We start from the raw sequence: 14,569 nt of genomic DNA, 5'->3' as shown, positions 1-14,569 counted from the left end.
CTTTGAATGATCCACATATATTCATTATGAGCCATTAGACGATAACCCTTACTGTGAATTGTTTATTTTGCATTATGCTTCTAAACTTGGTTTATACGGAACAGGCTATTAAGTTGCTTTGTGATTCTACATGAATTATGTACTTATTTGTTGAATTTTTGCGATGCGGGGGGGACCGCACAATAAAGAATTGTACGAGAGACTGACCAGTGAGTGCGTCCTATGTTGCTAACATTGTGCCGCTGTGGAGAAATATATAAACATCAGGGGAGGTAACAGAGAGAAACAACTCAGACAATTGGAGTCTAAATACATTCTAATGTTAGATTACAGAATCCCTAATGGGCTCAATATGGGGGAAGACCTTCATAATTTCTTGTAGTATATGCCTTGTGTAACAATGTATAGATCAGTAATTTTCATACTTATTTTTCTATCGTGATGAGCATTAATGTGTGTACATTTATGAACTGGTTACAATACATGATCAAATTTTAGCTTTACTATGAATTGCTTATTCGTGCCCTTGCACTTTATTTTCATCAAGATCATCAGTAATAGAGCAGTTTAAGACCATGGTTTCTCATATCATATTTCACTTTTTAATACACTTCAATACTATGTATCCTGGGATTAATATCATGTTTTTTTCCTTGATATTTGGCATGAATTTTGTACTTTGGAATATCCGTATTTTGCACTAGCACTTTTTAAGGAGTTAATTGCATATTGCAGGTGGAACAGACATAATTATTTTGTGTACATTAATGAATTATCAATCCTTCATGGTTCCATCATTTATGGCCACTTGGTTGTTATGTTATAAAATGTTTACAACAATATGAATTAACTCTGATTTTACAGTTTTAAATATATTGGTTGTTGTATATAGCAAATATTTTATTGTAATTTATATACTTGTTCTTAAAAGCATATTTATATGTCTTTGAGCTAGTACTTATGATTTACCATGTGGTTTGAATCCAGGAGCCATTGTAATTATAATAGTATTTTGCCTGTTTTTACTTGTGAGGCAATTTAGCCTAACCAGGAAGTGTGTGGATATAAACTGAGCACTACATCCGGGGCGTTATGTGTTCAAGGCTGCCTGTGTGCTGCCGAAAAGCGTCATGCTGACGAACGCCATAATGGAATAAAGATTCATGCACTGATTTACTGTTTGGAGCTCGTTTGTGGTCTGTACCTGTTTCAGGCGTCTAAGGATTTCAACGATTCAGGACTTGTTCTGGTTTATATTTATATATGTATGTATATATTTTTTGTGGCCAATCTAGTTAATCTTTTTGCTTGAGACGCTCATTTTAATGTGGACAGAGACGTGAAATTGCTTTATCACAAGAACTTGCTGAATAAAATTGCATTATATGAATAATACAATGACCACGTTGAAGTTACAATCTGCAAAGTTGTAAAGAAACTTTCATATTCCCTAGGCAAAAGGCTGTACTGCTCAGCAGCATATTATTAAGAGGGAGGTAGAGGGTGCTGGCAAGGAGAAGCTTAGATGTTTGCCATGGCTGTGTGTTGTTGTTTGCCTGGTCAGCTACAGCAGGAAAGACAGTCCACTGGCTGCCGTCCCTCGGCTACCTTCCGTAACATGCTTATTTTCCTGTCAGTCCATTGATGACTGCCAACTCTTTCATTGGCTCTTTCATAGCAATATTGTTGTCTGTAAGACTAATTATGCAAAGGTGATTCAAATGCATCATAAATATACAAAACATCTAAGCTCCTGATTTGTTGCAAAAAGACTACTGCTGTTTCTAAACAGCTATAGTGATTTAATTTCATAATTTTGACTTTTCATATTTTTGATTTCACAGCATTTCAGGGAACACCTCGACAAACTATTTGCAAAAGGAATTGGAATGCTTGACATTGCATTGAATGAAGCTTTTGACCTACTTAGTGATGTGAGTATTTGCTAATATTTGGATTGTATGACCTCATACTAATCAAGTCTGTGATTTCTTAATTCCTCAGGTAAATATTCTCTGCAGAGCTTCAGCCACACCAAACTTTGACAGGCTTATTTTCCATCCTCTGCACAGTAAGATTGCACCACATCTGTGAATTGTATTACAACAGTTGTATAGTACTTCATGCCTGTGACAAGCCCGGAAAGTGCTCAAAGTCACAATGGAACCCAGATGCCTTTTTTGTGGTGTGGGGTTAGAAAGTGGCTGAATAAGAATGACCCATATGATAGATGTTAGTTGAATTAGGTGAGGCTCAAAGAAATGCTCCATAAAATGACCTGCGTATGTTGCAGTACATATGCGGTAAGTGCTGAGGCAACTGTGATCGAAGGTGCAACCTTTCATACTTACTAGCCACTTTCATAGATCTTAGTTATTGACTTCTGTTAGTAGAGAAGGGAAAAAAAATCTTTGATGCTTTTTCAAACTGAAGGGTATTGTTTATGCACATTTTTGTTGTGATTGGCCAATTATTGTAAAGATAGGGGCAGCAAGACCATTTTTAATAGGTGGTGTCTATTTGTCCGACTGCTAGGTAACTAGTGTCATTTTCTTCCTATTTGCTCAGCCGCAGGCAAAATACTAGTAATGTGTTCCTATTTGGCCGGCACCCAAGAAAATAGCAGAGAAAATTCACTATTTACTTAGCCGCTGGCTAGATAATAGAGATTCTGCACAGTTTGGCCAATGGCCATGAAAATAAGTAAAACCTCATATGGCCGAGATACCCGCCACCCCCTCTCAACACAATCCCCAAGAATTGGGAAACCGGAAACAGTTCTTGAACTTTTGGAAGGCGGGAAGGGAGTCACCCTTCCCGGCCGTATTTATTAAAATATGAAACAAAAGAAAACATTAAAATAACAGTTTCATATAATGTACAATTTCATTTCCACATTACGATGTTTGGCTAACCTTAACAGATCTCTAATACAAAGGTTCTCCTAGCCGAACTAACATCCTACAAAACATTTGACTTGAAATTGTACATCCTAACGTTAAGGGCCAACGGCAAGGTCGTAACCGGTGTCAGATCCCTAAACCAGACATACCCCCCTCACTTGTGAGAGGAGCGACCGCACAGAGGCGTACCTCAAGTGCATCTACCAATTTCCCTTTGTACTTGACGGGGGCCCCAATAAACTCGACGCCATTTAACGGTCGTTCGAGGACTCGTGTGAGGTGTCTAAAAAGGTAGCGTAAACCCCCTCCCGCACCCCACACAACTTACCCATCTGCCGTCGCAGATGTCCTGGCCCCGGGAAATTCCCCAGGAGGGGCCGTAGCCCCTCCTATCCAGGAAGGGGCCTTGACCACCTTTCCTTTCCTTCCGGCGGCCTCTCCTTAGACAGGACCGCCTCCCCGTTGAGGGGCCAATTGGCCACCTCCCCCGCGCGCTCCCATCCGTAATGGGTGACGCCCCCTCATAGGGATCTTCGAATTACTGCTCACCGATCATGACCTTACCGCCCGACCAAAATAAATACGACAATTCTACCTAAGTTACTAAGATTTATAAAGCAAAACAACATTTATTATCAAGCGTAAATACTGATCAATCCTTGTTCAAAATTACTTTCTTTGCAAAACATACTGAAAATAACCAATCTTTATTGCATCTTTAAGAAATTTCACGACAATCATCACAACCTGTAAGAAAACAGAGAAACAAAAAAGATACTATATCAACTGTATTCACAACGAATCGCTGTCCTCAGGGGCTGGTGGGTGGGTTAAAATTGCTCTTCGTTCCGTCTCGAGCTCACGTGCAGCGGGGAGGTGCAGCTTCAGAGCACAGGAACAAGAGGATGCTTTCTTGGCTTCCGCTCCTTTTATCCGTCTTCAGGGTGGGCGTGAACCCGCCCCCGCCTGCCTCCGAGGGCGTGGCCGGCCGCGTCGGTGTCTAGGCCAGCCCACTCTAGGGCGGGAAAAAGGCGCGCCCCGGCTACGCCGCTTCGGGCATACCAGCCGAGACTCGCCTCCCGCCCAAGATGGCTTCCCGGGGGGATCGTGGTACTCCACCATACGTTCGGGGGGACCGATTGGTCGCCCCTTTCCATATGGCCGAGATACCCGCCACCCCCTCTCAACACAATCCCCAAGAATTGGGAAACCGGAAACAGTTCTTGAACTTTTGGAAGGCGGGAAGGGAGTCACCCTTCCCGGCCGTATTTATTAAAATATGAAACAAAAGAAAACATTAAAATAACAGTTTCATATAATGTACAATTTCATTTCCACATTACGATGTTTGGCTAACCTTAACAGATCTCTAATACAAAGGTTCTCCTAGCCGAACTAACATCCTACAAAACATTTGACTTGAAATTGTACATCCTAACGTTAAGGGCCAACGGCAAGGTCGTAACCGGTGTCAGATCCCTAAACCAGACATACCCCCCTCACTTGTGAGAGGAGCGACCGCACAGAGGCGTACCTCAAGTGCATCTACCAATTTCCCTTTGTACTTGACGGGGGCCCCAATAAACTCGACGCCATTTAACGGTCGTTCGAGGACTCGTGTGAGGTGTCTAAAAAGGTAGCGTAAACCCCCTCCCGCACCCCACACAACTTACCCATCTGCCGTCGCAGATGTCCTGGCCCCGGGAAATTCCCCAGGAGGGGCCGTAGCCCCTCCTATCCAGGAAGGGGCCTTGACCACCTTTCCTTTCCTTCCGGCGGCCTCTCCTTAGACAGGACCGCCTCCCCGTTGAGGGGCCAATTGGCCACCTCCCCCGCGCGCTCCCATCCGTAATGGGTGACGCCCCCTCATAGGGATCTTCGAATTACTGCTCACCGATCATGACCTTACCGCCACAGGCCGGATAGTTGACCGGCTATCCGGACCCCCCACAACACTCCTGCCTAAAGGTCATGTCATAAAGTCTTTAGCCAGGCTATCAGGTCTCCTATGAGTAACTCGTTCCCCATCTGGGACAAATGAACACCATCCCCTGAATACATACTGTCCCCTTTAATACAACCATGCGAAATAGAATGCAGTGTACTTGAACGGAACAGTCTACTCACTTTATTATTAATTTTCCTTACTGAATGATTCAGAGCAGAAACAGAAATAGCCCCCCGCCACACTTTCCGTGGGATCATATGGGACCATGCAATTGTGCACCCTGGAACTCTTCTCGCCAACCAACTTACCGTGGAAAGCATCGCCTCAAGAAGAAGTCGTCTACCAGTGGTCACCAAATCATTGCCCCCAAGATGTACTATGACTACAGACGGCGGTGACCTCGTCCGCCCTAACAAACCCTCGAAAAATGATCGAAACTGGTCAATACAGAGCCCGCCCTTTCCGTAGAAGGACACACTGTACCCGTATTCCCCAGCCACGTGAATCATGTCACCTGCTTTGAATACGTCCGCGGCACGCCTCACGTATGAGTGGCCCACGACCCACACCTCCTTTTTCACAGCCGGTAATGTCTGACCGCTGGCCCCCCGGTGTCGGGTCGACTGGACAGTCCGCCCCGCCTCGTAGGCTTGCGCAACTGAAAACCAAACAAAAACAAGAAGCGTGAGTACATCATTACAGCTTCACAACATGTGCAACCGCACATACCTCTTATAACAGTTCGAGGACCAACGCCCCACACGTTTAACTTGTTCAACATTCAGACCCCTGGCTGTAGCCTCCGTAGCAGCCCCTATCCGAAAGGAATGGGTCCCAAAGTCGCCGGGGTTCAAGCCCGCGGCAGAAATCGACATCGCAAGCACCCGCTGAAACTGAAACCTCGTCAGTGGGGTGGCGTCAGCGTGTCTTAACAAGGTCCCCCCCCATGCTGCCCCCCTCTGCGCTAAGAATACCTCTACGCACCCAACAGGGCACATGGCAGACCCGGGGATCCTCTGGATGATTACACAGTCCCCGATTGCATCCTGATCGGATTTGGACCTGACAAACGAGACCGTCATTGTCTCCTCCCTGACCTGAATGTGTTCCCGGCACAGTCCCACCATCGTATCCTGCTTGTTCTTTGCCACTAATTCGCTTATCCGCATAGCCCCATGGAATGCTAATGCAAATGCGGCTCGGAACAACACTGCTTCGTACTGGGATGAACATGTTACCGGTAGCACGGATAATAACAGGGCCAACCTATCCAGACCTATCGGGTGCCTATCGTCTACTCTGCGACCCTCAAGGCGTTGCCACCCACGTAGCACTTTCTGTACAACGAAAGACGCTGTCGGGTCCTGGATCCCATGAGCCCTCGCCATGAAGGAAATGGCGGCCCGATGCCTCTGGGCCGTAGCTACTGACTTGCCTGCGTGACGTAAAGAGAGCAGGAATCTCACTACACACTCTTCCAGACCCCAAAGCTCCCTCCCGGCAGTACCCAAAAAGGCCCAATAGGAACGGAACGCCCCTTCATATGCCTTCCTCGTCCTGGGTGCTAAACTCTCTCCCACGAGGTCTTGTAGTTCGGGGCACCGAGAGACCAGAGAGCTTCGGGAAAGGGTGCCGCCACCGGGTCCGCTGTGGGCAGAAAACCCCAGAAGGCCTGCATACGGAAACGAGAGAGCGCATCAGCCGCTTGGTTCATCACCCCCGGCACGTGTCGCGCCCTAAACAGTACATTCAGTTGCATGCACAACAACACAATTTCCTTGAGCAGTCTCAGAATCAATTTGCAACGTGCTGCCTGACTATTGATACACTCAACCACGGTCATGTTATCAGACCAGAACACCACAGAGTGATCCCTAAACCCTTCTGGCCATGTTTTCAAAGCCACCAGAATAGGGAACAGTTCGAGAAAAGCAATGTTACTCGTCAACCCGCACTCATGCCACCATGACGGCCATTTTTGAGCCGACCATTGTGTACCCAATATGGCGCCAAAACCCATACTCCCCGCCGAGTCGGTCCATAGCCCCAACTCCTCGGAAGACACAGCTGGTTTATTCCAGACAATTCGACCATTGAAATCCGCCAGGAATGCAATCCAAATGCGCATGTCCTGGCGAACCTCTGCAGAGAGTCTTGTACGATGATGTCCTTCCTTCAAGCCGACCATGGACTGTGCAATCGAGCGGGAAAAGGGGCGCGCCATCGGCATTACTCTTAGGGCAAAATTCAACTGACCCACCACCTGTTGCAATTGATGCAGGTTCACTTTCGTTGCACGAATACATGTCTCAAGGGATAACCTGAATTTTAACACTTTTTCCTTAGGCAATCGAAAACAACCCTCCACCGAGTCGAGCTCGATCCCCAGAAACTCGATCAAGGTCGAGGGACCCACCGTCTTACCTGGTGCCAATGGCACACACATTGATTCATTAGGACACAAAATTCATGTAAAGCCTGTCCACACTCAGAATCCCCGGCTGCCCCCAGAAACAGAAAGTCATCGAGATAATGCATAACATGTTGAAAACCTGTCTTCCTCGTGAATACCCACTGCAGAAAACAACTGAATTTCTCGAAATAGGCACATGAAATCGAGCATCCCATAGGCATACATCTATCCATGTAATAGCGACCCTGAAACTGAAAACCAAGGAGACGCTGATCGTCGGGGTGTACCGGGAGCAACCGGAACGCTGACTCGATGTCCGATTTGGCCATCAGCGTCCCGGGCCCCAGGCGATTCAACATGGCAACGGCTTCATCGAAAGATGCGTACCGCACCGAACATACTTCCGGGTCTATCGCGTCATTCACGGAAAGACCACGTGGGGCTGACAAATTATGTATCAGCCGGAACTCACCCGGGTCCTTCTTGGGGACCACCCCTAGAGGAGAACACACAAAATTAGCAACTGGTGGCAGATCGAATGGACCGGCGACACGACCTCGAGTCACTTCTTTCCCAATCTTTACCTGCACCACCGCCGTGTTCTGTAAGACCGACATTTGATTTTTACAGTCCGGTACCCCCTGAAAATCCCCCACTGGGATGCGGAAACCATATGAAAACCCGTTCCGTAACACCCCAGCGGAAGCATGATCTGGGTATTCGCTGAGCCAAGGAATCATTGCCATGGTATCAATCGGGGTAGGTAAAGGCGCCCCTCGGACTATATCAGACCTGTTTGGCGCCTCCCTTACCACCGTTATCACCCGTTTTGGCTCTGCACATGGACTCAGGATGGGATGGCTGCCCGCACCCCCCACACTCATGTCTGAATTTGCATGACCCCTGGGGCCTGGTACATTTGCCTCTGTTAAAATTCCAACAGATCCCCCTTTTACCTGTGTTGCCATTCGGCTTCGAGTGGTACTCGTTACCTGGACCCGTCCGAAAGGGCGTCCCAGAGTTTTGGCGGGAGGATTCCCCCCCGTTACTCCCTACTAATGGCACCTTCAACATCCCCGTACTCTCCATCTTTTGCCAAGACACAGAGTCGTAACAATCCCAAGACAACAACGGGTTGTGTTCTTTAGCTTTTCTAAACAGATTATCATAGCAGAACCACTGATTGCCCCCATATGCCACAGAATACTCCATAATACGTGACTGATAAATGGGTAACTCGGTCAACAATTCAGGCCTGCGCTCCCCCATGATGGAAGTAAAAATTCCCCACGCTCTGCCCCAAGTACCAATGGTCTCGTCGACTTTAAAGGCGGCCATTTTTGCGTGCCAAACACTCGGATGCATGAGCTCCTTTTGACTCTTCACATGCTCGATCTCGTAATGGTCGGTAAGCAATGAAAACATATTTACATATTTATCCGCCCAAATCAATTCCTTGATTTCTTGTGGGACGTGCTGGGCAATCTTCTCCTTTCGAGAAGGTGCAGCCTCCCCCCCCGCAATCGGCAATGGCCGCTTACCTGAAGTAGACCCCACGCTTGTCGCCGAACTTGGGCCTGCTGTACTTCCAACCGCCGGGACCTGTGGGGGAACAGAAGATGGCGCCTTCGCAGCCTCCCTAGATTCCCGCAGTTGCCTCATCACTGCCCGGGCGTCGTCAGCCGTGGCGCCCTCGCTATCGTTTCCCAACCACGCTGCTAATTGTGCCGCTAACTCGGGGGGCATATCCTCCCTGTTCGCAGGGGTGACCACCACAGGGATTGGATTCCCCTCTTTCGGCACCGGGGTTGCCTCCTCTCGTAGGGCTTCGGGAACCGGGGTCTCCCCCCCACGTGCTCCCCTTCTGGGCCTCTTGCTTTTTCCACCGGGGATTGTTCCCTGTAAAGGCCGTTTCGGTCCTCCCTCCCCGTCCTTAGCCTCAACCTTTCTCTTCAGATCGGCTATCTCCTTCATGAGTATGCGGAGCATCTCCTCGGTACCGACCCGCTTTCCGACCTTCTTGGGCATTCTCAGACGGGATATCTATAAGACAAAAAGAGAGATTACAACGCTCAAAATTGCTCTTCGTTCCGTCTCGAGCTCACGTGCAGCGGGGAGGTGCAGCTTCAGAGCACAGGAACAAGAGGATGCTTTCTTGGCTTCCGCTCCTTTTATCCGTCTTCAGGGTGGGCGTGAACCCGCCCCCGCCTGCCTCCGAGGGCGTGGCCGGCCGCGTCGGTGTCTAGGCCAGCCCACTCTAGGGCGGGAAAAAGGCGCGCCCCGGCTACGCCGCTTCGGGCATACCAGCCGAGACTCGCCTCCCGCCCAAGATGGCTTCCCGGGGGGATCGTGGTACTCCACCATACGTTCGGGGGGACCGATTGGTCGCCCCTTTCCAGTATTTACCCAACCATCAGTTAAATAGTAGACATTCTGTACTTTCCATCTTATGGCCGTATAAATAGCAGCAAAACTTAAATATTTACTCTGCTGCTGACTAAGTAGTAGAGAATTTGCACTGTCCGGCTGGCAGCTGTGCAAATATCGGAAAAAATTCACTTTTTACCCAGCCGCTTGCTAAACAGCATAGATTCTGAGAGCCACGTAACAGCAGAAAAACGTAAGTCTTTACCCAGTCGCTTGTTAATTAGTGGAGATTCTGCACTGTTCATCAACAAGCTTTACAAATAGCAGGAAACTTACATATTTACCAGCTGAATAGTAGAGATTCTGTGCTGTTCAGCTGCCAGCCGTGCATTAGCAGTAACACTTCACAATTTATCCGGCTGCTGGCTAAGCATTAGAGATTCTGCACAATTCAGCCGGCAGCCATGCAAGTAGCAGAACAATGTCCCTATTTACCTGTTTGATACCTAAATGGTAGAGATTCTGCATTGACTACTTCAACTATCCACAGGGATGCAGCCAATACAAGCACACTGTGTAGGGAAGCTGTATCTACTCTCATGTCACTTCATGCAAAATGCATCCCACCGGTCCATGCATTAAGACTTTCATTACACAAGGAGTCTTACTACTACGCATTTTGAGGCAGATTTACTAAGGGTTTACGTTGCCCTTGCATCATGCAAGGTGACACAGTGCATTGCAAGCTCTTAAATGGTAATTACTAATCCCCACACAGCCACCTTGCATGGCTCTGTGTGGCTTAGTAATTTCTATCTTGCGTTAACCTGTGTTGAGAAGGTGTTGGCATTCCCATGCATCCACTCAAGGGTTTAATGCAATCCCAGGTTTACTCACCTTAGTAAGTCTGGGATTGCATCAAAATGGAACGACTTCCAAAGGGAGGCACACCAAGGAGAAATGTTTGTATTACTCCTCGTTGTTTCCTCTTTCTATGTGTGCTGGATTCTTCAGCACACACAGAAAGGAGTAAATGCTTTAAAGGATTGTTTTTGTACTGGAAGTTGCCCTTTCCTGCACAAAAACAATCCTACTTGTGATGCAGCCAGCCTTGCACCAGCGTGCACTGGTGCCTGCATTGGAACTAGGCAACACACAGTGTTCAAGCAGAGGAAGAGAGCAGAAATGCACCATATTTTAGCAGATGTGGTGATTTTCTGCTCTCTCCCTGTCATGCAATGCTGCACAACAAGTTGCCTTACATGACATCTTAATAAATCTGGACCTTTCTACACATCCACCTCATAAACACACACATGGAATGTCAGTGCAAAGATCAGGTGATCACACAACATTCCTCTTTCACCAAGTGAGACAATCTATCTGGAGCCTCCACCACCCCTCTTCTGTTCATCAGAGCCTTCTTATTATCATGAGCTTCCCTTTGCTAAATTGCCATATCCATTTGACCCCTTTGTTAGCCAATAACTATTTTTCCTGAATTCAGCCATCTGAGTTTCTCAAACTTTTTTTTGTCATACTTCACTGCAGACTCATTTTCACCCATCCACATTAAAACTCCTCTGCCTTATTTTAATCCCTTTGCCCTCAGATCCATTTTTAGACTACTAACTCAGCATCAGATCATGTCTAATAGAGCAGGGTGTAACAATCTTGGCTTTTTATTTACTTTTCATGCTCTGATTTTCAGCAAATACTTGCCATTTCTATATGTGGGCTGAAGAGGGGTGATTTCTAGGTGTTGGCATTAGGAAGCAGGAATAAGAACCAATCATAAAAGGTATATTTAATACATGTGGCCTAGAATCACATAGGTGTTCTTCTGCTCCTGGTCTTCCTCCGTCACTTTTCAGTCGTTTTGTGCCTTTAGTACCAGTGTGCATCAAAGGGAAAGGGGGACACTCAGTGTTGTGTAAAATACCCCTCACACACCAACAGGCCCCTTGGTGTCATGCTTCATCATCGGGGTCTTCGCACCCCGCTAAAGGGATGCGGCACGCTGCGACCTGCGACTACGCGGGAGCGTTGACAAGTTTAGACTATGTGTGGTGTGTGTTGAGTGTAAGTGAAAAGGGATTGATGTGAGTGGGAGGTGTGGTGAAAAATTTAAAAAGTACCTGGCCAGTGGGTGAAGTGAAAAAAACTTTATTTCGTACCCCTGGCTGGTGCTGTTAAAAGGTGTGCAAGAAGGCGAGGTTTTTATTGTCTTAATTAGGGACAAAACCTCTGGTGTGCGTCGACATGTTTCGGTACGTGTGTACCTTCTTCAGGACGGGGCACAACTTCCCAACCCTACTCACGTTTTTCTAAGAAAAATTGGGTTTATCTTAATTTTTCTAAAAAGTGATAACACTCTTAAAAACGGCTACAATGTGCCTACAGCGGTTCTTTGGATCATGTAATCACATGTCCTGAAAAAAAAGAAAAAACCATTAGGTTTGGTTACCATATAGGAGTGGCTCAGACAGGTGCAGTCACCTGGAGCCCCAAACAGTTAATTAAACCTGTAAAGGAAATAAGACATACAACACACACAACATATAAGACACATTTAGGTTTTTTTTACTTAATTTCTTTGGACATACTCATGGTCTTTGTAGTCTATTGCCTCATGAGCAAATCCTGGGCATCAAGGTAGGTAGGTGGATCCACAATCTATGAGGGTAGAGAAGTGGATTCAGTGTTGTAGCTCTTACTCACTGTTTAGCTCCACCATACATCTGGACAGGCTGGGGTTGCCCTTTGTTTGAAAAAATACTCACGAAATCCGCCTGTATTGGCCTCCTTCTACCACCCTGTGCTGCTCCGCCGTGAATGAAATACGGATGAGTTAGGCGGTATATAAAGGAGGTTTGGGTGTGTTTTCATTGGTTGATTAGCGGAAATGCAAAAGACCTTGTAAGGAAACACCCATGTTGCCGCCTTCTCTGAACATGTGATCTAGCCATATGTAACATGTATCCCTCTGTCATTCGTTCATTGCCGGGGTTTTGGATGTCCAAATATGGACCTTCCGCTTGTCAGCCACTCACGGGCTCTCGCTGTGGCTCGCGCTGATAGAGAGACCTTCAATACAGCTGCCGCTCGGCTGTCTCTCGTGCGCGCATGCGCACAAGTGATCTCACCGCTACTCCTCCGTTCCTGCGCGATACTGTTTGTAGGCAGCGCATGCGCGATACTGTCTGTCTACAGCGCTGATCGCTAGAGATGCTTGGTTTCTCGGTTTTCTATATTTTATCATCGTACAGGGTGCCGATTACCAGTCTGTTTTTCTATAAAAAACGGGGCAAAGGTTGAACATGAAGTGTCCATGTGCTTTTCAATGTTTGGTACACTATATAAGTGGTCTGGGGAGAGATGTCATCTAGATATATTCAATATGGTGGCATCTCTACTGTGATATCAATAATAAAGAGGTTTTTAAAGAAAATTTAGTTAATTGTATTTTCCATATCGAGAGGGAACAAAGTCAAATCGGCTCCATGATTTATCACTTTTTTGGCCACTGATATGAGTTTACAGGTTCACATATACACCGGAGATTGTTGTTAACCCTCTTACATCTCGAGGGTGATCAAGTAATTTGGCTCCATGGTATATCGTCATTTAGGCCTGTGATATGGGTTCCCAAACGGAACACCCAACGTTGTTCCTTCTGGAACAAGCCTGTTTCTGAGGGTAGTCGCTCGATGACAGTCCAGCGTAAATCATTGATGCAGTGCTGGTGTGCCAGAAAATGTGATGCCATCTTGGTTGTCGTTTTCTTGCAGCGTATATTACTTTTATGTTCCCCTATCCTTATTTTGACGGGTCTGGTGGTCATGCCCACGTATTCCAGTCCACATGGGCAAGTTATCATATAAACCACGTTTTTTGTGTTGCAGTTTGAAAATTGGCGTTGTTCCCATGATGTGCCATTTCTGAAGGTAAGGGTTCTGCTTTTCTGGGTTTGGTGACAGCAACTGCAATCCCCACATGGGAAGTGACCTTGGATACCAGTCATATTTTGTCTTGCAGTCTGGTTTTCCCGTGGTCTAGTATGTACCACAATGTCCTTTATGTTCTTGCCCCTCCGATGTGCATGCATCGGTTTCTCAAAATTCAGGTCTCCACAGTTCAATATTCCCCAGTGCTTATCGATGACCTTTGATACCTGGTTCGATATTGAAGAGTAGGTTGTCACACAAATAGGCCTCTTGTTTGTTCCTTTCTCTTGTGGGTTTTCTTCTATGAGTGCCTCCCTGTGATTGTTTTTTGCGCGTTTCATCGCTTTGTCGATGGTCCTAGTAGGATACTGCCTTTGTATAAGTTTGGTTCTTAGGTCTTTTGCTTGTCGATTGAATTCGCTCAATTCTGTGCAGTTCCTCCGTAGTCTTAAAAATTGACCATAAGGCAGATTTTCCCTTAAATGCCTGGGATGAAAACTGTCGTAGCGCAACAGACAGTTCCTGGAGGTGGGTTTAAAGTGGGTGTTGCTTTTTAGCCTTCCATCCTCACTGTAAATATTCAGATCCAAAAAAAACATCGATGTGTTTGAAATGGTGCTGGTGAATTTCAGGTACTCGTTCTGGTTGTTCAGCCAGGTCACAAAATTCGTTGCGCTGTTGACGTCACCGTTCCATATGATGAAAATGTCATCTATGTACCGTTTCCAGGTGCCAATCTGGGAACGGGAAGGGTTGCTTTCATGTAGAATTTTGTGTTCCTCCAGATGGTGGACGTATAGTCCTGCTAGGCTTGGAGCAAAAGTACTACCCATGCTCGTTCCGTGGGTTTGTAGGTATAGTGTCTCTTTGTACTTGAAGAAGTTGTCTTTCAAAGCCATGGTGATGCACTCTAAGACAAGGTTTCTCGGTGTCTGATACTTCCATGCATGACTGAAGAGTACTTCTTCAATGATCTCTAGTGTTTCTTCAT

General features: G+C 46.6%; 1 protein-coding gene across 2 annotated transcripts in view; it reads left to right on the top strand.

Moving 5' to 3' along the window:
* The window catches only part of CACNA2D3 (calcium voltage-gated channel auxiliary subunit alpha2delta 3), a 2,559,454-nt gene that overhangs the window by 1,167,780 nt on the left and 1,377,105 nt on the right, over positions 1-14,569 (top strand). For both annotated transcript variants that reach the window (XM_086939135.1, XM_086939136.1), the window contains exon 10: positions 1,845-1,934. In XM_086939135.1, the coding sequence (XP_086795261.1) occupies positions 1,845-1,934 (90 nt within the window). The remainder of the gene's footprint in view (positions 1-1,844; positions 1,935-14,569) is intronic.

This window comes from Lissotriton vulgaris, chromosome 9 (genome assembly GCF_964263255.1).
Source record: "Lissotriton vulgaris chromosome 9, aLisVul1.2, whole genome shotgun sequence".
Lineage (NCBI taxonomy): Eukaryota > Metazoa > Chordata > Amphibia > Caudata > Salamandridae > Lissotriton > Lissotriton vulgaris.
The sequence above is the reverse complement of the archived record's forward strand: the minus strand, read 5'-3'. Positions and strand labels throughout refer to the sequence as shown.